Source organism: Gopherus evgoodei, unplaced genomic scaffold, assembly GCF_007399415.2.
Source record: "Gopherus evgoodei ecotype Sinaloan lineage unplaced genomic scaffold, rGopEvg1_v1.p scaffold_32_arrow_ctg1, whole genome shotgun sequence".
Taxonomy (NCBI): Eukaryota; Metazoa; Chordata; order Testudines; family Testudinidae; genus Gopherus; species Gopherus evgoodei.
This window is the reverse complement of record NW_022059994.1, coordinates 4,225,782-4,250,477: the sequence shown is the minus strand read 5'-3', so window position 1 is coordinate 4,250,477 and position 24,696 is coordinate 4,225,782. Positions and strand designations below refer to the sequence as shown.

The 24,696-nt window shown below is 56.2% G+C and overlaps 1 protein-coding gene, 1 long non-coding RNA gene and 1 pseudogene across 4 annotated transcripts; 2 read left to right on the top strand and 1 right to left on the bottom strand.

The window, feature by feature from the left end:
- Positions 1-791: 791 nt before the first annotated feature.
- Positions 792-23,277, top strand: MGAT1 (mannosyl (alpha-1,3-)-glycoprotein beta-1,2-N-acetylglucosaminyltransferase). 3 transcript variants are annotated; one of them, XM_030543823.1, is made up of 2 exons: positions 792-873; positions 19,444-23,277. In XM_030543823.1, the coding sequence occupies exon 2, from the start codon at positions 19,519-19,521 to the stop codon at positions 20,878-20,880; it is 1,362 nt and encodes a 453-aa protein (XP_030399683.1). In that variant the 5' UTR covers positions 792-873; positions 19,444-19,518; the 3' UTR covers positions 20,881-23,277. The 3 variants fall into 3 exon arrangements, with proteins under 3 accessions (XP_030399683.1, XP_030399682.1, XP_030399681.1); XM_030543822.1 differs by lacking the exon at positions 792-873 and adding an exon at positions 11,491-11,577; XM_030543821.1 differs by lacking the exon at positions 792-873 and adding an exon at positions 11,746-11,832.
- Positions 883-9,391, bottom strand: LOC115640950. Its single transcript, XR_003997979.1, has 3 exons — positions 9,297-9,391; positions 2,810-2,916; positions 883-999 (listed from the first exon to the last, which is right to left on the bottom strand). It is a non-coding gene; the product is annotated as an uncharacterized LOC115640950 (long non-coding RNA).
- LOC115640913 overlaps positions 11,751-24,696 on the top strand; it is a 41,427-nt pseudogene continuing 28,481 nt past the window's right edge.

Sequence of the window (24,696 nt, the reverse complement as noted above, 5' to 3'; positions counted from 1 at the left end):
TGGCTGTGTGGTAGATTCTGTTAACATTTGGGACTACAGAGCAGGAAACTAACCTTGTCCTGAGAAGCAGGTTTTTGTGGGAGGGGGAAGCAGGTCGCAGAGATTCTCATCCTGTTACCGCTCCTGAGGAGTGAGGGAAGAAAGGTAGTATGAGGCTGATCCTGTTGGCATTAATACTAAAGAGTCGGGGTGGAAGCCAGTGTCTAATACAGGTGTGTGTCTGTTACACAGAGCCAAGGAGGAACTGAAAGGAGACAAGGATGGCACTCCGTACCCACCTCTTGGATACGAGACTAGCTGTCTGGGATCTGGCGGGACTTTAGGAGATGGGACGCCAGGGCTTTGGTTTGTCCCTGGAACTGGTGAGGCACCAACCTGTGCGTGGGGAGTGAGAGCTCACCAGGAGACGCGGATGAGCAGAGAGCTGCTGAACGGTAACAGCGATGAGGCGACGCAACCTGTGGGCTACCTCCAGCAGCGCTGATCGGGAGCGGTGAAAACCAGACTCTTGTGTACATTGCAGCTCTCCTCCCCAGAGAGCCGAGGGGCTGTAATGGCTTGATTCCCTGGGAGTCTTGAAGGACGCTTGAGGAGAGACGGGGAGTTATCTCAAGGCTTGGAGAGACCAGTACAGAACTTGCCCGCTCCTTTCAGTGGAGGAAGCTTGGAGTGTGGTTATTAGCTTTGAACCAGGATAGGGGGAGCTGTGTGGCCCATTCAGGAGGTGGAGAGGTCCTTTCCTGCTGTTCCTCCTGCATTGAGTCCTCGAGTGAGGTCCTGAAAGGGGGAGGGGGGAGCCCAGGTACCCCCCCTCCCCCAGGGGAGAACCAGAGGCCAGGAGTCCACCAGCAACACTGAGCTAACACCAATCAGGTGAGATTTATTTATGATGTGCCTTTCAAAATTGGGAGAGAAGCCAGGCTTTCCTGCTGTGCTTTCCATTGTCCTCTTGTTTCTGTTGCCCACTGGAAGACGGTTTCCTTCTGCCTTGAGTCCATCCTGCAGAGGAAGTGACGGGGAAAAGAGTGCATGTTGGAGGGTAAAGAAATCCCATTGGGTGGTTAATCGGTAGAACTCATTGGCACAGGATTTTGAGCTAGTTCTGTATGAGGTCAATAGCTTGGTAACCTAAAAGACTGGAACTCTTCTGTGAATACATATAGTGCCTCTGGGATAGGGCTACAATGGTGATGGTCCCTGCCAGTGTTCGATGCTTCTGTTCCCTTAGAGATGGTCCCACTGAGGTGATGGGGGGGTTGGATGCTGGATTAGGTTGGGACTGGTAGTCTGATTTGGCATGGTAGGGTGTGGATACTGGATTAGATAATAACAATAACACCTACTTCTTACCTAGTGCTTTTCATCAGTAGATCTCAAAATGCTTTATAAAGGACGTCAGTATCATTATGTCAATTTTACTGATGGGGAAACTGAGGCACAGAGCAGTTAGGTGATTTGCACTCAGGAGATCAGTTGCAGAACTGGGAATAGAGTAGATGGATTATGGGAGTCCACAGGCCCAGTGGTCTGATCTGGTGGGGGTCAGGAAAAGATACTGAATTAAATGGGTCCAGTGGTTTAATTTAGCAGGGGTAGGATGGCGTGGGGCATACCAGGCTAGATGGGTCTTATCCAGCACGGCAGGGAGGTCCAGTTCCTACGTTCTTGATCACCAATGAGCCCACTTGCCGACTGTCCCATCAGTGACACCCTGAGCCCTGATACTGGTCCCTTGCCTTCTAATGGTGACTACCTCCCTTCTTCATCGGTTGTTTGATGCATAACTGGGTGACCTTGAGCTTTGCCTCCCCAGAGGGTCCAGCAGCACTTTGGGACCAATGCTTTGATGACCACATTGGGGGTGGAATCCTCAGGGTCCTCCCCTTTCCAGCAAGGTGGGAGTTAAACCCCAGTATTGCTCCCAAGAGGCAATGGTTTTTTCATCAGATGTGCTGAGCTGAGGGGCATCTGTACTTCTGAGCAGGCAGAGTTCAGCTAGCAGCAGAGCAAGCTACTCCCGCCCACTCCCACCTTCTCCCTGTCACCAGTGTGTCTGAGCCTTCTAGTGCTGAGAGGGAAGTTAAATGCGACTCTTTCAGTTCTTAGGCTCCTTGTTACCTGAAAATCATTCTCATCTGACCTGCAGAGGCCTGCTAGGAATGCAGCTGAGAACCCACATACTTGTTTTATGCACAGACCAGCTGAGAGTCATTTTCAGCGCAACTGGTGCCCTAGAAGGGAAAAGGCCAATAGGGTGACCAGACAGCAAGTGTGAAAAATCGGGATGGGAGTGGAGGGGTAATAGGAGCCTATATAAGAAAAAGACCCAAAGATCAGGATTGACCCTATGAAATCGGAACATCTGGTCACCCTAAAGGCCAGGATCCCATTCCCTGCCCTCTCTGAGCCAGCCAGTGCCCCTGACCTGACTGGAACCAGCTCCTCCTAGAGGGGAAAGGCCCCATATCCCATTCCCCAGTGCCCTTGAGCCAGCCAAAACCCCTCTCCCTGAGGTTGGATCGGAATTGCCACCCCCTGTAATAAGAGTGCCTAACTTATATGAGACAGACAAGGTGGGTGAGGTAATAACTTTTCTTGGATTAGCTTCTGTTAGTGAGAGCACCAAGGTTTTGAGCTCCACAGAGCTCTTCTTTCATATTTTGGGCACAACATGGCTACAGCAAGACTGCACATAACTGTTATCTTAGCACTTATCAGTAGATCTCAGCACTTTACAAAGGAAGGCTGTATCATTATTCCCTATTTTACAGTTGGGGAAACTGAGTCATAGAGCAGGGAAGTGACTTACCCAAGTTCAGAAGGCCTCATGTCCCATTCCCTGAGCCTGCCAATCCTCTTCGACCTGGGGTTCGCTTTGAAGTAAAAATCCCTATAATGCCATTCTCTGAGCCAGCCCTGCAATGACATAGGGCTGGGCTGAATTTAACCCTGCTGGTGCGTTTGTAACGAGGGGTGGCTGTGGGCTCCAGAGCTCTGGTACCAATTCTACTTATAAACATCCTTTTGGTGTTCTCCGTTTGGAGACAACAATCATTGGCAGGCAGGCTGGGGGCTGATAGGTCTTTGCAGCTGTTAGGAACTTGTGTAGCTCAGTGTCCTCTCTCTTCCCAATACCAGAAAAAAAGCCAAGACATGTTTTGTTTGTTTGTTCTGGATGGCAAACTTGAACGCAACCCATCTTCAGCGAGAGAGTGATGGCACTTTTCTGTACGGTGCTAGTTAGCCGGCCGCTAGATCCTGCCTTTGCTCTTGGGTCCCGCTCTATGCCATGCTCAATCCCTACCCCTCATCCCCCCTTCATCTGGCTCTGGGGCCCCAGGCCTGAACAAAGCCCAGAGATGCTCAGAGCAACTGAAAATGAAGTTGCTGTGCCCTGACATGGTGTGTTTTGGACTGGGGGACCTATTTTCATTTACATCAACAAATTTCTTCAGAGTTAACACTACTGCTTATGTCAGCGTCCTCAGCACATTAGTAAGGGTTTGTCTACACTGCAGTCAGAGGGTGTGGAGTGGACAGACCTGAGCGACCTAACTAGTTCAGGTCCCGGAGTGATAGAGCTGCACAAGAAATTACCCATGGTTCCAGATGGGCTTGGATAGTCCTTGCTGGCACTGCTTCACGGCTCTGGTACCTGAGCATAGCTAAACTAAAGTGAGCTGCAATTGCACCCTGCGATTGAAGTGTAGACGTACAGAGGCAGCTAGCTAAGGTGTCTTACAAAAGGAGGTGAACAGATCAGACAGCATAAAGTTAACCTGTGAAGGAAAAACAAGTTGGCTGAATTTCATTTTAAAGAAGTGGCAGATCTAGACTGTTGGTAATTCAGGTGATCCTTTTGTGCCTCCCTGAAAATCCAACCTTGCCACAGTTTCAATCAATTATAGGATTCTTTTCCACTTCATGTATTTTTGTTCTGTGTTTGTACAGCCCCTAGCACACTGGGGTCCTGATCCATGACTGAGGTGCAATGATAATAGAAATTACTACTCCTAGCAATTATTGTTTGTGTTGTCATGAGCTGTTAAACAGCTGCCATGCCACACCCCAGAGGTGGCTGCAGTTCAGCACTGGGTGAAATGTTTTGGGTATCAATTACAATCCTTTGGGTTCTCTCGCTGAGGAGTCCAATGTAGCTGCTGAGCCAGCTCCACCCTTTAGGATGACGGGCCCTATATAAACTCCAGTTTGTTTAATTATATTAGGGTAGCACCTGGAGGGCCCATTGTGCTGGGTTCTGCACATACACAGAGCGTAAGCACTCAAGAAGCTTGTTGGGGAAACTGAGGCTTGGCAAGACGCGGGCCTTGCCCAAGCTCTGAGAGTCAGTGGCAGAACTGAGAATTGAATCCAGGTCTCTGGAGTCCCAGCCCACAGCCTTAACCACCCAGGCTCTTTTACGGTGTTCAGTCGCTCTTGACTGGGATGTTTCTTGTGCTCTCTGAACACTTTGGCAGCTAGACGCTAAACACACTTAACATATCACGCCCGCAGCAAGGACAATTCGCTTAAATTATTATCTCAAAAGGCTTCAGTGAGTTCATGTGCCTCCATCTGCTATTTAAAAGGGAGACACTTTCAACCAAGGCTGGCTAATAAATGGAGGCAGTGAGATTGGGGTGTGGGGGGAGGAGGCTCTCCCAGATGATGGGAACTGTAGAGGGGAAGGTTCTTGTGCCCTGGAGGGGGGCGGTGATCGTGGGAAAGGGCAGGGAGGAGATGGATGCCAGCTGAACGGAGTAAAGAGACTAGATCTGCTGCCCCCCATACCACGTCCCTCCCCCCCACCCCCAGTGCTCTAGCTCCCTTCACACACACAGCTCTACTGGGGCCTCTCAGTCCTGACTTTCAGCCCCACTGCTATTCCAGTGCTGGGCTTCCCTCTCCGGTACTACAAATCCATGGTGGTCCTGTACTCGGGGTCGGGGGTGAATCTGAATTGCATCTTGACATGGATGGGAAGCCAGAGCAGGGGTTGATGTGAGACACACGGCTAGTCTGCAGTTCCTGGTGCTATGTGCACTTCTCATTTTTTTTTGTGGCAGAGCTGGGGAGAGGGCAGCCAAGGGCTGGGATAGCAGGGAGCTGCAATCAGGACTGAGGGGCATTAGTAGAGTTGTGTGTGGGAGAGCCCAAGGCTTGGATACTCCAGAATTGGAGATGTTCGTAGCCCCCCAACCCAGTGATGGTGTTGCTCGCTAAAGTAGAAATGGCTGCGTTTCAGAGGTGGCGTGGGTGAGAGAAGCTAGTGTGTTAGAGCAGTGGGGACTGGGAGTCAGGACTCCTGGGTTCTGGGAAGAGAGTGGGGGCTAGTGTGCGGGGCAGAAGTCAGGTCTCAACTCCAAACCCTATGTTCCTAATCCTGTCAGTCTTCCTGGGGGATCTTGGCCAAGTCACAGAATCTCCGTGCCTCAGTTTCCCCCTTCATACAATGCATGGTAGTGCAACATGCCTGCCTTAGTAAAGTGCTTTGAGATCAAGGGATGAAAAGTGTGCTCGGTGCTTATGTCTAATTGCTCTGTCTGATTACACAGTGCTATCATCACTAGGGGCCAGCGACCAGCTGCCCTTCCTCATCTTCTGAGATTGGGAGGCTGAGCTGATGACAAATTCACCCGCGTCTCTTCTCTTGTGTGTAACCAGTTAGTGACATAGTCAACTCTGGAAGTGGCTTTTATCTGCATGCCATGTCGCTGATCCTTGGTTAGCAGCTCTGGCTGGAATCCTGGCAAGGGTTGGCCCCTGATTATCTTGGTGTGATCAGCTGGCCACTCTTACTTGGGTGTGTAGACCAGTTCACACCCCGATGCTGCTGGTGTAACCAGGTAGGCTGGTTCTCCTTCCTCCGAGCTCTGTAGGACATCCCAGGGTGCATCACTCCATGTGCGTCCAACGGGCTGAAGCACTGAGGGGTAGCTGACTAGATTTCAGAATGTGCCAGTATACTGGCAGGGAATTCCCTGCCAAACCCAGACGTATGCCTGGTTAGGCTGTAATATAGTCTTCTGTGGCTAGGTCCTAAGGGTGCGTGAGAGGGTGTCCAGCCTCTCGCATACACTGGTCAGAAGATAGGATCTACCAACTTCATGGGAGAGACTTTTGCGGCTGGGTCCCTTGTCTTGCTGGGCTGGGGGTGTATCTATGTCACTGGGCTCCTCAGGAAGACAGATAGCGGGTGGTGCGAAAGGCGCTCGGTTAGCGGGTTCCCCTGAGCAGCCACAGAAGAGATTTCTATCCCTGGATTGCGCTGACTTATCTGAGCCTTGCCCCTGCCCATGTGCCACAGCCCAGTGCCCTTTTAGGGGCAGATGAGTGGTCAGTCTCCGTAAGCTGTTTGCCCCCGACTATCTCTCCCCATTTCGTATGCGACGGACCCGTCTGCTCTGAATGAGATTGAGACCCACCAAGTCGCTTCACGCAGGATAGACTGGATGGAAATGACTTGTAGTCGCCGCCAATCTGTGGCTAGATTGGAACCCGCACGCCCTAGGGGGAGGACCTCTCAGCCAGCCAGTCCTACCTCGTCTTGGTTTGGAGTTGTATCACAGCTAGTGCCCCCTAATGGAGAAGGGTCCCATGTCCTAGGCCCCACCTGCTTGAGCCAGCCATTCCCCCTGCCTTGGGGCCAGATCAGAGCCAACATCCTCTAGAGAGGAAAGGCCCTGTATCTCCTTGAGCCAGCCCTGGGACCGGATTGGAGCTGGGACCTCAGAGGGGCGTTGCCCCGTATCCCGTTCCCTGAGCTAGCGAATCCCTGTGATTCTTCCCCTTCGCTCTGTGAGTATTGGCTGTCAGTTTGACAATGGGTGGGACCCAGCTGGAACCGATCAGGGCCATCTGCATGCTTGAAGCCTGTGTGAGTGGAGTTGTTTTCACTGCTCTCCACCTAGATTAGCCCTACCCTGGTGTAAGATCAGAGGTTGGGCTCCTGATTGCATTTGTCTTGCCCAGAAGATTTTTCTCATTAGGGACTGACCTAGATTTGGACGAGTGTAATGGAGAGGAGAGGCTGGGAGACGTTCAGGCCTCCAGCCTGCCATGTGCAGGGCTGGGGCGCGGTGACATCCCATCCCTCCTGTGGGGACCCTGTGTCTGTCACTGTCAACCACTGGAGCGTGACAACCTTATGCCAGCTATTGAGGCTTCCCTTAACTTAATTGGGAGATGCTGGGCTGGGCAACTCCTGCCCAGCTCCTCGTCATCTGTGTTCTTGAGTGTCACCACCCCCCTTCCTCCAGGAGTACTTAATGGTTTTATTAGATGGGGAAACTGAGGCACGGGTTTGCGAAGTGACCGGTCCAGGATTCCGGGGGATGAATGGCAGAGCCACAAATAGAGCCTGGGCGGCCTAACTCCCAGCCCCCTGCTCTAACCACTAGACCCAACTCCCGTTTGAGAACTGTGATTAGAACCCAGGAGTCCTGAGTCCTGTTCCGACCACTAGACTTCCCTCCCAGCACCCAGGGGTGCTAATCTCCTCAATCGGCCTCTCCTGTGCTGGGGGTGGGCACAGGGCCGGTGCAAACATTTAGGCGACCTAGGCAATCGCCTAGGGCGCTAGGATTTGGGGGGCGCCATTTTCTTTGGCAGCAACTGAAGCGACCGGATCTTCAGCGGCCGTCGGCATTGAGGCGAAGGGAGCTGGGGCAAGGGAGTGCGGGGAGAGCCACCTGCAGCAAGTGGGGGGGGCATGTAGGGGAACCCCCTGCCCCGCCTCGTCCCCGAGCACGCTGTGGCTACTTCACTTCTCCCGCCTCCCAGGCTTGATTGGCGCCCTGGGAGATGGGAGAAGTGAAGCAGTGACAGTGTGCTTGGGGAGGAGGCGGGCAGGGGTGGGCACTTCAGGGCAGGGAGGGGTGGGGAGCTGCTGCGGGGGGGGGCGCCTCAGGGCGGGGGCTCAGGGACTGGGGAGGGTGCAAGGTGGAAGGTTCGCCTATGACGCGAAACATCCTTGCACCGACCCTGGGTGGGTGTTCAGCACAGAAGTGGGCTGGATGGGTTGCAAAGTTACTGTGGGGGCTGGGGGATCTGCAGGAGCAACTGGCCTTGGTTTTAACCCTTAGTGACCCGACCCCATGCACTTAGCACCCTGAATGTTAATGCTGGTCCTTGCAATAGCTTTCCCTGAATCCCGCCCGGCCCTTTGGGTTGCTGATCTGATTGGCGCACGGGCGACGCCTTCCTTGTCTCCTGGGACCTGCTGTGCTGGCTGGTTTCCTGTTTGCCTCATGTGCACCCCCTGCCCCACTTCCCCCTCCGCAGAGACGCCTCTCCCATCCTCCGCTGCCATAGCTGCCGGCTGTTTCCCATTAGAGAGCAGGCAGCAGAGGAAGGGAGGACAGACTGTTCCTCGCATCTCTGTGTATGTTTACATCTGGCTCTGATCTGCCTTTGGAAGTGAACTAGATCTGCAGACGGCAGGGCGCTGAGCTCTCCCCACAGCGGGCAGAGACCAGGGCTAACTCCCTATGCACAAATCACCATCCCAATGGATTTTGCCCTATAGGTGCCCCCCACTGGAGCTGGATAAGGGCAGGCAGGGAGGCCAAGAACTAGAGGCTGCTGAGACTGCCAACGAGCTACTGGGTAGGGATCGAACCAGTCCTGCGTATCTGAGGGTCCATGTTCACTGCAGAGGTAACTCGGGGGGGGGGGGCAGTAACAGGGCGTGAGCAGCCCCACAGCAAAGCCCTACCCTGGTTACCACTCAGATTCCTTCCCCGTGAGTTGTGGGAGAACTTGTCCGCCCTTCTGGGTGCACGGGGGGATTGTGGGAAACGTTAGAGGACTAGCAGCGCTCGAAAGGTTTAGCCTGTGTCCTCACTGCAAAGTCAGCAGGTTGAGTGGAAATGGCTCCTAAGCTCTAACCCACACCCCCTGCCGGGCCCCGTTAGCACCACCAAGTTCAGCTGAGAGGGTTTTGAGAGGAGGCAGCTCCTGGATAGGAGCCTGGGCTAATTGCAGTGAAGAGAGACACTGAAAGCATGAAGCTCTGCTGCCCCAGCTAAAGAACCTTATCAGCACGGATGCAACAGCGGCATCCTAAACCTCTATGTGGTCCGGCCACAAGAGGGGGTAGAGAGCCCATCTGCCTGCCTGGGTTACCCCAACCCGGGGGCTAGTGGTTGTGAACGGGACCCAGTTCCATGGAGGAATTGGGCTGAGAATCCCCAGCTCATTTCATGCATCCCTCTCTCCACGGGTGCATGCTGGGAAGTGAGCAGCCGGGGCATAAACCCCGAGAGCTCCAGTGGAGGAGAGAGATGGTGACCCACCTCGCAGGGGTGCGGCCGTACTGCTTCATCAGAGTCTTGAGCCAGTCCTGCGCTGATGCGTACGGCAGAGTGGAATCCGCTGGGCTTTTTCATCCGCTGCGTGTTTCTCTCTCCCCAATTTCCCCTTTCTCCCCCGCTCCTGTAGCATTCAAATGCCCCACACCAGAGGTGGCTGCAAAGCAACCGTCCAGCAAGATGGCACAGGGATTGCTCCCCCTGCACTGAAATGCAGCCCCCTCTGGACCACGCATGGCATAGCTACTGCGCAGCCACATGGAAGCAAGACAAGAGGACGGGAAGGAAATCCCCAGTTGAACCAGTGAGGGGAGCTTTAGAGAGGCAGCCGGAGTTGAGATTCAGCTGGGGCGCTGGAGGAAACGGCTTAATTGTTGCGATCGTTTGCCAACGGCACCCAAGTGATCAGGGCCTGTGTGCACATCTCATGTGGAAAGAGAGAGCCCTCTGGCTGCACCACACCGGGTCAGTGCGGATGGCACTGCCCAAGAGGGGAGGGGCGCTCCCTAGTGAACCCCCCGCCACCTCTCTAGGTGCCCTCTGCAGCCCATGGAGATCTCCCATCCAAATGCTGACCTGGCCTGGCTCTGTTTGCTTGAAATCTCTGCTCTGAGGTGGAACAGCCCGTTAATAAACGGGGCAGATACACCTCCAATTTCCCACAGGGAGCATGTGTACGTGTGCACGCGCGTGTGTGTGTGATCAAGAAGGGTGTTGATGCAAGTCTTTTCCCCCCATCCCCTCTCCACCTTTTGTGACTGTAACTGTCTCCCCCTGGCTTTTTCCCTTGGGCTGTGATGGGATGGAATCCGTCTTGGCCTGGGAGGCCTGGGGTTGTGAGCACAGCACATGTGGCTGCTGAGATCCCTGGCTGGAGTCTGAACCCAGTGCTGTAATTCCTCCAGACTCCCGGGGTGGGTGAGGTGAGGACACAGCAGCTTGAATTCCTGGCTGCTTTCAAAGGCTGGGGAAGAGAGGGAGGGAGGAAAATGATCTATTTAATTTCTTGCAAGGCCCATTTCCTGACCCTCCCCCCGAGCCAGCCATTCGCTCTCCAACCTCGGGCTGGCTCCCCCAAAAGGGGAAACATCCCCTTGCGCAACCCCCGTTGAGCCGGTCCTTCACCCTGGAGCTGAGCTGGTGCCCCCTAGAGGAGAGAGACCCCGTTTCCCCCCATCCCCCAAGCTGGGGTCAGATTTGATCGGCTCCATTGACCTCCTGACCCCCATCTCTGTTTCCAAAGGGAGCAACTGCCAAAGGAACAGTTAATGGTTAACTCTCCTCTGTATGCAAACGTGGCATTAGAGATGAACTCAATGGGGCTGGCTGGTGTTCAGGCTAATCAGCTGCAGGAAAGGGATCTTTCTCCAGCGCTGGCTCCCAAAGCTTCATCAGCAAAGTTTGATCCTTGGCCTGTGACCCACTCTCCAATTTCTCACCCTGTCCCCCGCTAGGCTCTGGGCCAGAGTCTGCTTTGTTACCCCGCTGTGTAAAGGTGGAGTTCCCCTGCTGCTCTCAAGTCAGGCTGGGCTGACTGAAAGCAGGATCTGGCCCTGACTCCACTGGTGACAGCGGGTTAGCTTCTGATCTACCCAGGAGCACCAACGGAGATCAGGATCCCCCTTCACCTCTCTCTTTTCCTGTCCCCTCTCTGCAAAGATCCTATCAGCCTTTGGTTCTCCTGTTCACCTTTCTGCCAAATATGGGGGTGTGAGGCTTAAACTCTCCCTCCCTTTCAGACTGGGGGGGGGGGAAAGGGCTGACTTCCTGATTGAGAGGGCCGCCCCATAGCAACCTCTGACCCTGCCTTCCTTCCTCCTCTCCTAGCCTACATGGGAGGGCCACGTTTCCTGGTACTGCTGAGGGGAGTGAAACCAGCCGAGCCAGCAAGAACTGTGCTGAAACTGCTGTGCGTTAAAACTTCAACAGGATACGGCTCGGTATGGTGCTGTCCCCTCTGCTCTGTACCATTGCCCAGAGCGGATCTGTCTGCTGTTTCTCCCCCCCATCCCGCTCCCCCCTGCGGCTGGAAATCAGATACCGGCAGAGAGAGAGAAGCGATTAGAGAGGAGAGTTCATAATGCTGGACTTGGGTCGTTTGCCTTGTTGAACGGCGGCTGGTACGGAGAGAGGCAAGAGGTGGACAGAACCAGAATCTATAACCCCACAGTCCTCAAGCCGGACGTGTGCACAGACAGAGGGGAGACTGTCTCCTGAGCTGGAGCCTTGAAGCCAGGTTTGACATTCAACTGAGGACCGAGAGGGGGTGAGTGTGTAATCGACACAGCATCTGCAACCCAGAAACCCGCCTGCCTTGTTATCCGGAGAGTCAAGGGGTGTGGGGGGAAGCAGCACCCCTCTCCGAGAGCTTGTGGTGATGGCAAGATAACGGCTACTCCAGTAGGAGGGGAACTTTTTATGGCTGAAACATTTGCCCTTTCCAGGGAAGGGGAACAAAGAAACTTTTTAGAGACGGATCTAAAGCTGTCCTGACCTTCTATAAGCTGTAATCCGTGATCAGGTGGGTGAGACCACGTCTGCTTCTGTGTGATTGTGATCATGTCAGCTGCGAGCAGGGCCCTGTTGTGTCGGGCGCTGCCCAGACACACACGGAGAGACAGTCCCTGCCCTGGGGAGTTTTCAGACAAGGCGGGAGGGTCGGGGGCAGACTTAAATCTCCAATATACTTTCCAGGAAGAAGGAATATTTAGTGTTTTCCCTCCTGTCTCCTTGGCTGGTGTTCCCATCCCAGGAGGGTTGGACAGTGTGAGGAAAATCTTTTTCGGCTTTGGAAAGCAGCCCGGCAAGGCAGCTGGGTCTGGAGGCCCCGGTAACAATATGGTCGATCCGTGGGTTTGTGTTGTGCTGTGGCGTGCTGCTCAAACAGCATTCCTGAGTCTGCCTGGTTCTGTATGGTGCCTGCCACGGGAGCTGTGCTGACTCCCAAGGCCGCAGCACATAAGGGCAGTGTTATATTCTGGGTCGGTTGCTGCCGGGTTGTATGTGGCTGGGGAAGCTAAAGCAGTGGGGAGGTATTATCTGAATCCACTAGTGTTTGAGAGATGTCAGTCCCTGGGTGAAATTTGTGTTATGTGGGAAGTCAGATGAGATGATCAGAATGGACCCTTCTGGCCGGAAGAAGAGGGCTTCTTATCAGGGTTAGCGCTGGCATGGCCAGCATTAACCACTGGTTGGAGGAAACAGCGCCAGTGGCAATGCAAAATCCCCCCAAAGGCTGGAGTTTCTCTAGTTCCTCTGGCTTTTCCCCAGTTCAGCAGGTTTCTGATCTAGCCTGGGGGCTGGTATCCAGGGGAATTGGTTTCTGGGTGGGGCTGATTTCCGATCTAGTTTGAAGCTCCGTTCTTGCTGCCTAAAATTTGTTACAAGCTGGTCGGGCAAACTCTGTCCTTATCCCAACGTGGATATGGGGGTTGCTCTGTCTGGGGAGGAGGTTCCTTGTCGGTAGCCTGGCCTAGTATGGGGTGAGAGGTTTGAACCCTGTAGATCAGGAGGATTTGAGGAATGTGGGGTGTCGGACAAGGGGGAATGCTCCAGAAGGGAGACAGACAACCACAGGATCAGCCCAGGAGTTGTCAAGAAACTGGCCTGAGTGCAGTTCTCAACTCTGCCACAAGCTCCCCGTGTGACCGTGGATAAGTCACTGTGCCTCAGTTTCCCCATCTGCAAAACGAGGAAATAATCCTTCCTTTGTTCCTTGGGGCAGGGACTGCCTTGCTCTGTATGCACAGCCCCTAGCACAAGCGGGCCACAATACACCAGTTGTTAATTTGTATTGTCTTCGAGCCCAGGCTCCTGTTGCGCTAGGCCCTGTGCAGAACAGAAGGGCAGCCCTTGCCTCAACCAGCTCACAGTTTAAGGGCAAGACAAGAGATACCAGCTGGATCCAGATAGCGGGGGACCATGACCGCCAGTGAGGGGCCTCGTGACTAAGCCCGGCCCCTGCAATGTTGGACCTGTTTTGCCTGAAGCACCCCACTCCCTTTCCTGGCTCTGCGCTTGATTTGCATAAAGGGCAAAGAGGGAATATGTGTTGTTTTGACCCAGGGTCAGTTAGTCAATGTGGCTTTGATTTCAACAAGCCCTTCCTGTCAGGGTGCGAGGAGGAGGTCTGGGCTGCCAGCGCTGGCAGCCAGCCCTCGAGGACTCCCGTTGAGTGCTGGGTGGAGAGGGAATGATGCCGAAGACACACCCATCCCTGAGACCCCCTCGTTTTCCTCCGTCCACCCCGGCTCCGCGTTACCTCTGCTGCATTGCCCGCTGTGAGCAGCATCCGGATCCCAGAAGGGGGAGGGGTTAGAAGCTGATAGCAGGAGGGGAAAGTTTCCGGGATTACGAGTCATGTGGGGAGGGAATTTAGGGGGGGCTTTTGGCATTACTACAGACTGGGAATAGCTGCTCTCTGGCTTTACTCCCTCCAGCCTGGGGGACTCCCAGATGCGACTGTTGTTGACCAATGGAGGCAGCTGGAGGGGAAGTGAGAGCACCCACAGGAAAGCCAGTGAGATTTTCCTGTCCTGGGGCTGCCCCTTTCAAACACCCTGGCTGAGACTCCGACCTTCCAGGGTTGCCACGTATCCCCTGGTGCTTTCCTTGGGAGTCGAGGCCTAAATCCCAGAGGCCTGGCCAAATCCCAGCTTGGGGGGAAGTGTTCCTTGATTCTGAAGCTGTGCCCCCTTGCAGCCCACCACCCTGCTGTTTTCCCTTCCCCTCATGTCCTAAACTAGAGAATGGTGTCCTGTTGCGGCTGTGTTCCTCCCCAGAGGCAGCTGCATTTCAGTGAGCAACTGATCTGATTCCTCTCTATGGCTTGTTAAAGCTGGCGTGCTCTGAGATGCCTGGCAGGGTTCTTCACACAACGGGCCTGCACTGAAAGAGGGGGAGGGAGCCAGACTTTGGGGGTGGAGGAGGAGGAGGACAAAGAGACAGCCAGGCCAGCCCATCCGCATATCAGCTGCCTCTTCAACCTGTTGTCTCTGGCCTGTGGTCAGACTGGTTTGGTTTAACTCTTATGCCGTTACCTCTGGAGAAGTGCTTTGAAACTGGCTTCTCTAGCCAGGTAAGCATTTGATTGTGGTGAGCTGGGTGAGAGGTCACAAGAAGTGGAGGAGATTGGACCTGCTGGGCAGAGGATCTGCTGCTGCTAGGTGGCTGGAGTAGACTTCTCTGAGCTCCTGTTACCTCTCCCTTTGCCCTGGGAGAGAGTGGCCCCTGTGTTGACCATGAGCTACGTCCCAGCTCTCAAATCTGAACAGAGTGGTAGGTGACTGGAGCTGACTGCAGATAGGGAACAAGTCTGGCTGCGAGGGGGGTGGCAGAAAGGGATGGGCTCACCCTCATAAGGAGCTGCCAGTGGGATGTCGTCTCCTGTAGCCAGAGAAGTGGTTAAAAGGTTAAGCCACGCAGGGCCTTGGCCAAGAGGCCCATCGCTGCCTCTCGAGGTTGTGAAATCGCAGTGCGAGTGACCCAGAAGTCAGGCCGGGTACCCACAATGCACAGCTCTCCCTTCCCCTGGCTCTGCTTCTAATCCCGTGCGAGTGACCCAGAAGTCAGGTTGGGTACCCACAATGCACAGCTCTCCCTTCCCCTGGCTCTGCTCCTAACTCCGTGCGAGTGACTCAGAAGTCAGGCCGGGTACCCACAATGCACAGCTCTCCCTTCCCCTGGCTCTGCTCCTAACCCAATCCCCGAGCCATTCTGCTGAGGTTTTTCCACTGGTTGCCAAATTCCCAACATGGCATTTTAGCTCTTTGACAAATGAGCCTCAGCCCTGCAAAGCAATTAACCAGGACTGGGATTGGGTGCCAAGGCCTGGGGCCGGCCCTGCATGGTCCTTTTGCCTCACAGCACAACTGCTGCAGTGGGGGAGCTGCCTTGGTTCTTTCCTCAGCAACCTGGGCGGAGGAGGGGGGTGCTCTGAGATGCCCACCTTAACTGGGCTCAGTGTCCCCCCTCACTCTGGCATTGGAGGGGCTATTCCTCCTCCGCCTGATTATAGAGTGTGCCGTGTTGCCCCTGGGATGGGGGGGTATTCTGCCTAACCTGAAATATGTTCCATCCCCTTAACCAGGCCATAGGGGGCGCTGTGCTGTCCACCATCATTGGGTCAATGTACCTCCCTATTCTGGCACTAGGGGGCGCTGAGCTAGGATGCACTGCATCACCCTGTGGGCGTGCACTAGGGGGCGCTGTGCCTATCCTGGGATGCACTCGGTCACCCTCTGGGCGTGCACTAGGGGGCGCGGTGCCTATCCTGGGATGCACTCGGTCACCCTCTGGGCGTGCACTAGGGGGCGCGGTGCCTATCCTGGGATGCACTCGGTCACCCTCTGGACGTGCACTAGGGGGCGCTGTGCCTATCCTGGGATGCACTGTGTCACCCTCTGGGACTGCACTAGGGGGCGCTGTGCCTATCCTGGGATGCACTGTGTCACCCTCTGGGACTGCACTAGGGGGCGCTGTGCCTATCCTGGGATGCACTGTGTCACCCTCTGGGACTGCACTAGGGGGCTCTGTGCCTATCCTTGGATGCACTCGGTCACCCTCTGGGACTGCACTAGGGGGCGCTGTGCCTATCCTGGGATGCACTGTGTCACCCTCTGGGACTGCACTAGGGGGCTCTGTGCCTATCCTGGGATGCACTCGGTCACCCTCTGGGCGTGCACTAGGGGGCTCTGTGCCTATCCTGGGATGCACTGTGTCACCCTCTGGGCGTGCACTAGGGGGCTCTGTGCCTATCCTGGGATGCACTGTGTCACCCTCTGGGACTGCACTAGGGGGCTCTGTGCCTATCCTGGGATGCACTGTGTCACCCTCTGGGACTGCACTAGGGGGCTCTGTGCCTATCCTGGGATGCACTGTGTCACCCTCTGGGACTGCACTAGGGGGTGCTGTGCTGCTGTCCCTAGCCTGGCACATGCTCCCTGTCTCCACAGCTTAGCACTGTGGAGTGCTTGGCTTGGATAATCCAGTCCCCTCCACACCCTGTGGAGAGGTTGTGTGCAGTAGTTGGGCTGCGTGGCTGGCACATTAGCAACTGAATGGCCCAATGTACCTGGTCACCCTTCTGCTTCTGCCTCCTGCATTCCCTGGGGGTGGAATTAAGCCCTGCGCTCCCCACTGCCAGCTAGGAGCCAGACTAGTGTCCCGCCTGCTCGCCCTCCTGCACCCGTCCTGGGCTCATGGGAGGAGAAGTATCGGACTGTCCCGAAACTCATCAGCTCTGTCTGGAAGACGCACTGGGAGCAGAAGCATGCAGAGGAACAGGAGCTGGTTTTCTCGCCCTTCCATGGACCTGCTTTCCCCACCTCCCTTACTGCCCTGCAGCTCCCTGGGCTTAACCATCCAGAGAAGGAGCCCAAGCTGCTGGGCTGTGTGAAGATCTCGGAGGATTTAGAAAGAGCCTTTTCTCTGTGCTGTCAGCAGCTCCCAAACCCGCCGGCTCAATCCTCCCGTGCCCTGGCGAGCCAGGTGGAAAATATGCAACTTGCCGCTCCAGCTCGCGTGTCTGAGCCCAGCCGCTGCTATAGAACAGCTGGTAGCTTGTCCGAGAGCGATGCAGGGACATCCGTTGTGCTGGAGCGGGTCTCTCTAGCATGGGATCGCCGCCCATCAGACCAATGGGCCTTCTTGCCCCACTGAAATCATCAGTGAGGCCCATCTATCCTACTGTCTTCTCCACACACTCCCTCTTTGTGCTAGATCAGACCCCACGGCTGGAGATGCTTCAAACCAGGACCAGGTGGAGCCTGGGATTTTCTGTTCTTCAGCCTCTGCGTCATGGTTTCTCTCCCTCCTCCCCCCTCGAGATAGTCCCAGCTGACCTCACCCTATGCCTCTGCCCCCAATCCCTTACACCTCTTGGATTTCGTGGGGCGCAGCCTAGGCTGCCTCTCCCCATGGATCCAAGGTGTGTGCCTCAGTGAATCCAACTGATGGATAGGCTTAAGCAGCGGTGGTGAGACTCTCCGCCAGAGTCCTGCCGAGCAGAGACAGATGGATGCCCCGGTTCTTCCTCCTCAGCCCCCAGGGGCCCTTCTTCCAGCTGGCCCTGGATCCCTGCTGCCTGACTTTCCTGGCCACCATCATCCCAAGTCAGTACTGATCAGTGAGCTCGGCTGCTCAAACAAGCCTTGTGTGTCTTGCCCTGGTGCCCCGGGCTAGGAGCCAAGCTGTGCAGGGTCAGGCTGTCTTGCTTGTCTGAATGGGAGACCACTGAGGACATCTCTCCCGCCCCCCCTTCCTGGGGATGTGGCTCAACAGATGGTGCCTGGTCCCTCTAAATCAGTGCTGACCCCAATGCCCCAGTGTGGCACTAGGGGTCACTGGGCTGCAAGCAGCCAGGTGGAGGTGCAAGTCAGTGCTAAGCCCAGTGCAGTGCTGGGGGTGCTGTGCTGTAGGGAGTGGGTGGGGGATGCTGGCCCCTTGCAGTCAGTGCTGGTCTCGGAGTTAATTCCAGGTGCAAAATGTAACGTGGGTAATTATTTTTTTTCCTCCCTAAATCCCTCCCTGTTCTCGTTCTGAGCTATGGGATTCTCTTTTGCTTCCTTTCCCAGTCTGTTGCTGGGCAGCTGTTAACTGACTGCCCCACCCCATCCCAGGGGTGGCTGCATTTCAGTGCTGGGCGAGTGACCCCTGTGCTGCATCGCTGTGGCTGTTCCCCAGCTGCCCCACCCCAGCGGTGGCTGCATTTCAGTGCTGGGCGAGTGTCCCCTATGCTGCATCGCTGTGAGGTTGTTCCCCAGCTGCACCACCCCAGAGGTGGCTGCATTTCAGCGCTGGGGTGAACAGTCCCTGTGTGGTGTTGCTACATTGCTGCAAAACAACTGCCCCCCCCCAGAGGTGGCTGCACTACGGAGAGGGATGGCTGTCTACCCAAACAGTAGTTTAGCCACACGCTGCCCAAATGGCCCTGAAGCAGGGAGTCGACCGTACGGCACCTCCCCACTTGGGCTTGCAGCAGCCTGGTGGTGTGTCAACGTGGCTGAGCCCTGCCTGCGATTGCACACTCCTACTGCCGTGTTAAATATAGGGCCGGGGCTCTCACGGGGGGGATTAATGAGGCTCCTGATGCAGCTACTAACCAAGGGTGGGATTACGGGCTGAAGCTGGTGCTGTGCACAGCTATCGCCTGTGGGACCAGCGGGGTCCGAGCTGAGGTTCGTGCAGCAGGTCTTGGGGGAGGGAGGGGCCTGCCAGGGCATCCCTGCACACCAGCCACTGGGCGGGAGGAGAGGGGAGCTCTGATCCAGTGTCTCTCCAGTCTTGGGCTTCATCAGCCAGCCTACTCAGCTTCCCCTCCCAATGGCCCTTCCTACCCAGGCACGGGGGGGGGATAACCCTTTCTGCTCACCCCCGGGGTTCCCAGTTCCTCCCCTCCATGCGTCTCCTCCACTCCAGCCTATCTGGGAGGGGGCGTTTCTGCTGCTTGGCCTAAGGCCCCCCCCCATCCCTGCCCTGTAGGACAACCAGTGCCTGGAGTCCGGACATGCAGGGAGACCGTTGGCCTTTGCCCCTCCAGACAGCCGAGCCGATCACAAGTTAGCTCAGCTAAAGGATGACCAAGGGGCGGGGAAGATCTTTGGTGCAGGTAGTTGAAGGGGCTGATGCTGAAGGAGGGGGGAGAGGGGCCTGGGGGTATCCCTGGGAGGAATGAGGTGACATGAAGAATGGGGCAATGTAGAGTAAATGTCAGTGAAAGAGCCCTGAGGGGAAGATGTATCCGGAGGGGAATAAGCTCCCTGAGGGATGGGCTGGGGGGCCCTTTGCTGGGGACTCGTAAAACCAGGAATGGATGCAGCCCTGGAGAGTAGGTTGTAGGGGCCCTGGTGGGGCATCTCCATCTTGCTAGGGGCTGGGCTGGGCTGGGCTGGATGAGCCCTGATGGGGCATCTCCATGTCATTGGGAAGAGGCTATAGGGGACGGTCCCACCCTGGCTCCCCAAGTGGCGTTGAACCTGATGAGCACCTGATGAAGCTGCTCCTCTCCTTACTGGCTGGAGGCAGCAATCCAGCCCTGGCTCACAGGTGGGGCTTGACCAGCGGCAATCATGACCCATTGCCGATATTCACTTGTACTTCACTGACTCCCCATCCCCCTTTCTGCCCCCCCCAGGTCCATGGCTGTGGAGTGACACCTGAGGGATCGAGAGCGCAAGCGAGCCGAGGGGGGGGCCTCTGCCTGTGAAGGATGCTGAAGAAGAGCAGCCTGGTCCTCTGGGGCGTGGTGCTGTTTGTGGCCTGGAACGCCCTGCTCCTTTTCTTCCTGTGGACCCGACCCCCAGCCTTCGACAACCACAGCCACTTGACTGAGGAGGTCATCCGGCTGGCCCAGGACGCGGAGCTAGAGCTGGAGCACCAGAAGGACCTGCTGCGGCAGATCCACCGGTACAGTGCCCTCTGGAGCAAGAAGAGGAAGAAGGTGGAGGAGACGGGTCGGCTCCCGCTGCCCGCTGCCACCTCCGACACTGGGGCTTTGCCCGCCACGGAGGTTGTCCTGCACCGGTCCCGGGCCTCCCCGGATGCAGTCCTGCCCGTGGTGGTGATCGCCTGCGACCGCAGCACGGTGCGTCGGTGCCTCGACAAGCTGCTGCACTACCGGCCGTCCCGGGAGCGCTTCCCCATCATCGTGAGCCAGGACTGTGGGCACGAGGAGACGGCCCAGGTCATTGCCTCCTACGGCGACGCCGTCATGCACATCAAGCAGCCGGACCTGAGCGACATCCCAGTGCCCACAGACCACCGCAAGTTCCAGGGCTACTACAAGATCGCCCGACACTACCGCTGGGCCCTGAGCCAGGTTTTCCGCACCTTCCAGTACCAGGCGGCCATTGTGGTAGAGGATGACCTGGAAGTGGCTCCAGATTTCTTTGAGTACTTCCAGGCCGCCTTCCCGCTCCTGCTGGCCGACCCCAGCCTCTGGTGCGTCTCGGCCTGGAATGACAATGGCAAGGAACAGATGGTGGAGGCCGGCCGGCCGGAGCTGCTCTACCGTACAGACTTCTTCCCCGGCCTGGGTTGGCTGCTGCTGTCAGAGCTGTGGGATGAGCTGGAGCCCAAGTGGCCCAGGGCCTTCTGGGATGACTGGATGAGGCAGCCGGAGCAGCGGCGCGGCCGCTCCTGCATTAGGCCCGAGGTCTCCCGCACCATGACCTTCGGCCGCAAGGGCGTGAGCCATGGGCAGTTCTTCGACCAGTACCTGAAGTTCATCAAGCTCAATGACCGCTTCGTGCCTTTCACCCAGCTGGATCTCTCCTACCTCAAGAAGGAGGAGTATGAGCGATTGTTCCTGCCCAAGGTCTACGACGCCCCGGAGCTGCGGGTGGAGGACCTGCAGGGCAACCAGCATCGGGAACTGGGCACTGTCCGTGTGCAGTACAGCAGCCGCGACTCCTTCAAGGCCTTCGCCAAGGCCCTGGGTGTTATGGATGATCTCAAGTCGGGGGTGCCCCGGGCCGGCTACCGTGGCATCGTCAGCTTTCTCTACCGCGGCCGGCGGGTCTACCTGGCGCCCCCTTCTGACTGGACGGGCTATGACCCCAGTTGGAGTTAGCACTGTCTCTCTCCGGACATTGACCCTTGAGCATGTTGGACCCGTAAAGATGATGGAGCGGGTGGGCGGGCTGTGTGTGTGGGGTGGGGACTCGGACCTTGTATTTTTGTTTTCTGAGTGGCATTCGAGTGCATTCCAGGGCAAGGCGGGGTGTGTGTGTGTGTGTGTGTGTGTGTGTGTGCACTTAATACTGGCGGGGGGCAGGATTATTGTGTTGCCTAGATGTGGGGGGCAGGGGACTGGGATAGGGCATGCTGAGGCTTTCCCCCTTGGCCCCCCCAGTGCCTATCCCCTTTCTGACATTGTGATCTCCCTCTACCATGTCCCTGGTGGTTTCTCCATGATGCGTGGGTGGGGTCAGAGCCAATGCTGAACCGAACTGACTGACCAGTGGCTTCTTTCCCAACCTCTGTGAGCTGCAGGGGAAGAACGGAGAGAGGGGGGTGACCACCTCAATCCGGAAGGGCCTTATGGTGATGGCCAGGACCTGCTTAGGACCTTTGGCAGATCCCACCTCGCCATCCTTAGTTGGGGGCAGTGTGGGAGTGGGCAGGGGTCACTTCTGGCTATAGATGGGAGGAAGCATTGGAAATGACGGGGTGCCCTTGATGGTCCTCGAGCCCATTGTTAGCTGTAGGGGAGTTGTGCAAGGGCAAGGATCTTTATGTCCATGATGACCTCTTTGGTGTCTCCATCGGATCTTCTTTAGCATGGCTGGAGCATCAGAACCTTCTCGCCTTTTGACCTGTGCAGTGGTCCCCAAGCAGCCCTCTGGGTCAGGGGTGTGTGAGGAGTTGTCCTGTCTTCTCTCTATCCAGCAACATTGCATCCCCCTAGTGTTCCTCTGCTTGCAGAGGACATTCCGCCACAGTGGTCCCTTCACTTTGTCCTTCATTGCCGTTTTTCTATGCTGAGCGCGGAGGAAGCTTGTTACGGAGCTGGGGCTCTGCAATCTGGCTCATGTCACTCTCCCTGGCAAGGAAGGGAGAGACCCGAGCTTGTGGCCTGCCTTAATCCTCAGCGGGGGCCTCCATCCTTTCCCGGGTTGAAGTTCGGTTCAGAGTTGGCTCAGTCCCTGCCCGCTGGTGGCTGATTCTCCTACTGCCATGGTTGAGAGGACCATTGATGTAGCAATGGAGAGATATCACCATGGAGGAGAACCCCAGAAGTGCTGGGACACAAGAAAAGGAGCTCTCTGACAACAAGCCCTGCCTTATCTATGGGGGTAGAGCCCCCTCTCCAGTCTCTTAGAGGTGCTGCTAAGCTGGTCAAGAGCCAGTTTGGGGAGGGAGAGTTACAGTTCAGACCTCATTTGGCCAAAACATAGACCACACCAAAGGGTAACTTTTCCCCCTGCTGTATTATTTTGCTGCATTGTCCTGTTTTTGTTTTAAATCCCCTTGTATCTTCCAACCTTCGGGATGTGAGCCAGGGGAGGAGGGAGACCAAACTGCCCATTGGCATTCTACATCACCCATGAAATTGCTTGGTGCCCTAGTGCAAGTTTGGCAAAGGATGGGTGGGCGCAGAAGCTTCCCTGCCATCCAGTCACTGTTGGTGAAGTCAGGTAGAGAGGAGCTCCCATGTCAACAGTCAAGGAGGAGATGGTCGTTCCAAGAGAGTATTAAAGGGTCTGAAAACGTACTGTCTCCAAAGTGCCCCTTCCCTCCCAGCTCCGCTCAGCAATACCCAGAGCGCCTGAGGCTTCCTCAGAGTCGGGGTGCTTCAGTGTGTATGTAACTTTCCTCCCCTCCTTGGGCCAGGATCGGGGGAATCTATCTGAAGGAAGAATCTCTGGGAGAGGGAGGTCCATTTGTAGGTAGGATCTTCAATGGGATCCGGCCAGCTCTTCGGGGAGCCATCCAGGTTGGGTCGGACCCCTGCCATTCTCCTGGGCGGTCTCTTCCCTCACGCCTGGCCTGCGGCAATTCAAGTGAGCCCAACCCCATTCCATTTGCTCTGGGCTGTGCCACCCTCACCACACGTGACTCTGAGGTAGGACTTGCTGCCCCGTGCTGCCGAGAGGCCTTAGACTCTGGTTGACTTCAAGCTGAGGAAGACAGTCCAGCGAAAGGAAGCTCCTGACTACGTAGTGGCCAATGGAGCTCCCCTCGCAAACCCTCCCTGCTCCTGGCCGAAGCAGTGTGAGGTTCTGGTGGAGGGAGTTTTCCCTCTGTGGGTTTGCAAGAGAGTAGATACAACCAGCTGTGGTGCTCTTACCCTCTTGGAGAAGATCCCGTCCCCTCTCCCCTACCCCCACACACTGAGGGTGCCTGGGAAGCCAGCTGCTCTGTTCAGCCTCGGACAGAGCTGGGTCTGCACCAGGGTCGCCCAGAGGATTCCAGGGGCTGGGGTCTTTGGCGGTAATTCAGTGGCAGGGGCCTCCCACCGTGGGTCTTCAGGGCACTTCGGTGGCGGATCCCGGAGAAGAAGGACCCCCTGCTGCCGACTTACTGCTGAAGACCCTGCAGCACTTCGGCGGCGGGTCCTGCTTTGGTGGTAATTTGGCGGTGGGGGGGCCTTCTGTTCCAGGACCCGCTGCCGAAGTGCCCCGAAGACTGGGAGCGAAAGAAACTCCGGGGCCCTTGGAGTGAGTGAAGGACCCTGCTCCCGGAACCCTGAAAAACTCGGGTGGGGGGCCCTGTGGGGCCCAGGGCCTGGGGCAAATTGCCCCACTTGCCCCCCCACCCCCCGGGCAGCCCTGGCCTGCACTGAGGAGGGTTGGGATGGAAGCCCACCCTTTGTTCAAGGAGCTTGATTTAAACCATTTTCCTTTTCCGTAGTGGTTGCTCCCCCTACTACAGGGGTTGGGATTAGTCCACAATTACCCTCTCTGCCTGCTGCCCCCTTCCCTGTGGACGGGGGTGGTGAGAGGTGGAACCACATGCCTGGACCAGTCTTGAAGCCATTTGCAGTGGAACGGGAGGAGGAAAGGAAGAAATTTTGAGCAGAGGGCTGCGGTGGAGGGGGGGAGAGAGAGTCTGTTTTTATGTCCAAATGTTGTTCTGCGAAAGAAAACTTCAAGGTGCAGAAACTATTTTCCAGAATAAAATAAAAGCCAGACCTTTTTCGGCTTGACACGTCATTGCTCTCCACCCCCGTCACCTTGAATTGCTCCTAGGGTGGCATTTGCTTGGCCCTAGGTTTGAATGTCCCTTCTCTGGAAAGGACCGTCCTGTAGTACACACTTCTCCCTACTGTGGCATATTTTGAACACCCTCAGCTCCAACTATCCCCACTTCAGAGCCCTGGGGTAAGACTGGCTCCGTCTCCACCCTGCACCATTTGGTGGAAGAGCAGCAAGGCCGTTAGCCTGATGGTGTTTAAATGCAAAGATCAGGCATGGGGATACCTGTTGTCACGGAGTCACTGGGCGATGCTCTGGAACTGCTCCCCACCAAGCCAGTCAGGACTTTGGGGAGCCTCCTCTCCCTTGGAGCAGACTTGTTCAGGGCAAGAAGCTCACACGGCTTCACCTCCTGGGTCTCTCCTTGGAGCATTCGGCATCCTCTGCCCCTCGGTGCGCTTCCCACAGTGAGCCCGCCCTGGCGGGGTCCCGGGGAAGCCACAGGGCCCTGCACCCCCACTTGGCAGTCAGACATGACTCTCAGCCAGCCAGTAACACAGAGGTTTATTCGATGACAGGAACAGGGTCTAAAACAGAGCTTGTAGGTACTGCGAACCAGACCCCTTGGCTGGGTCCATTCTTGGGGGGCAGTGAGCCAGATCCCCACGTCTGCACTTCATTCCTCGTCGCCAGCCAGCTCCAGACTAACAACCCCCTCCAGCCCCTCTTCCTCTGCTCAGCTCCTTTCC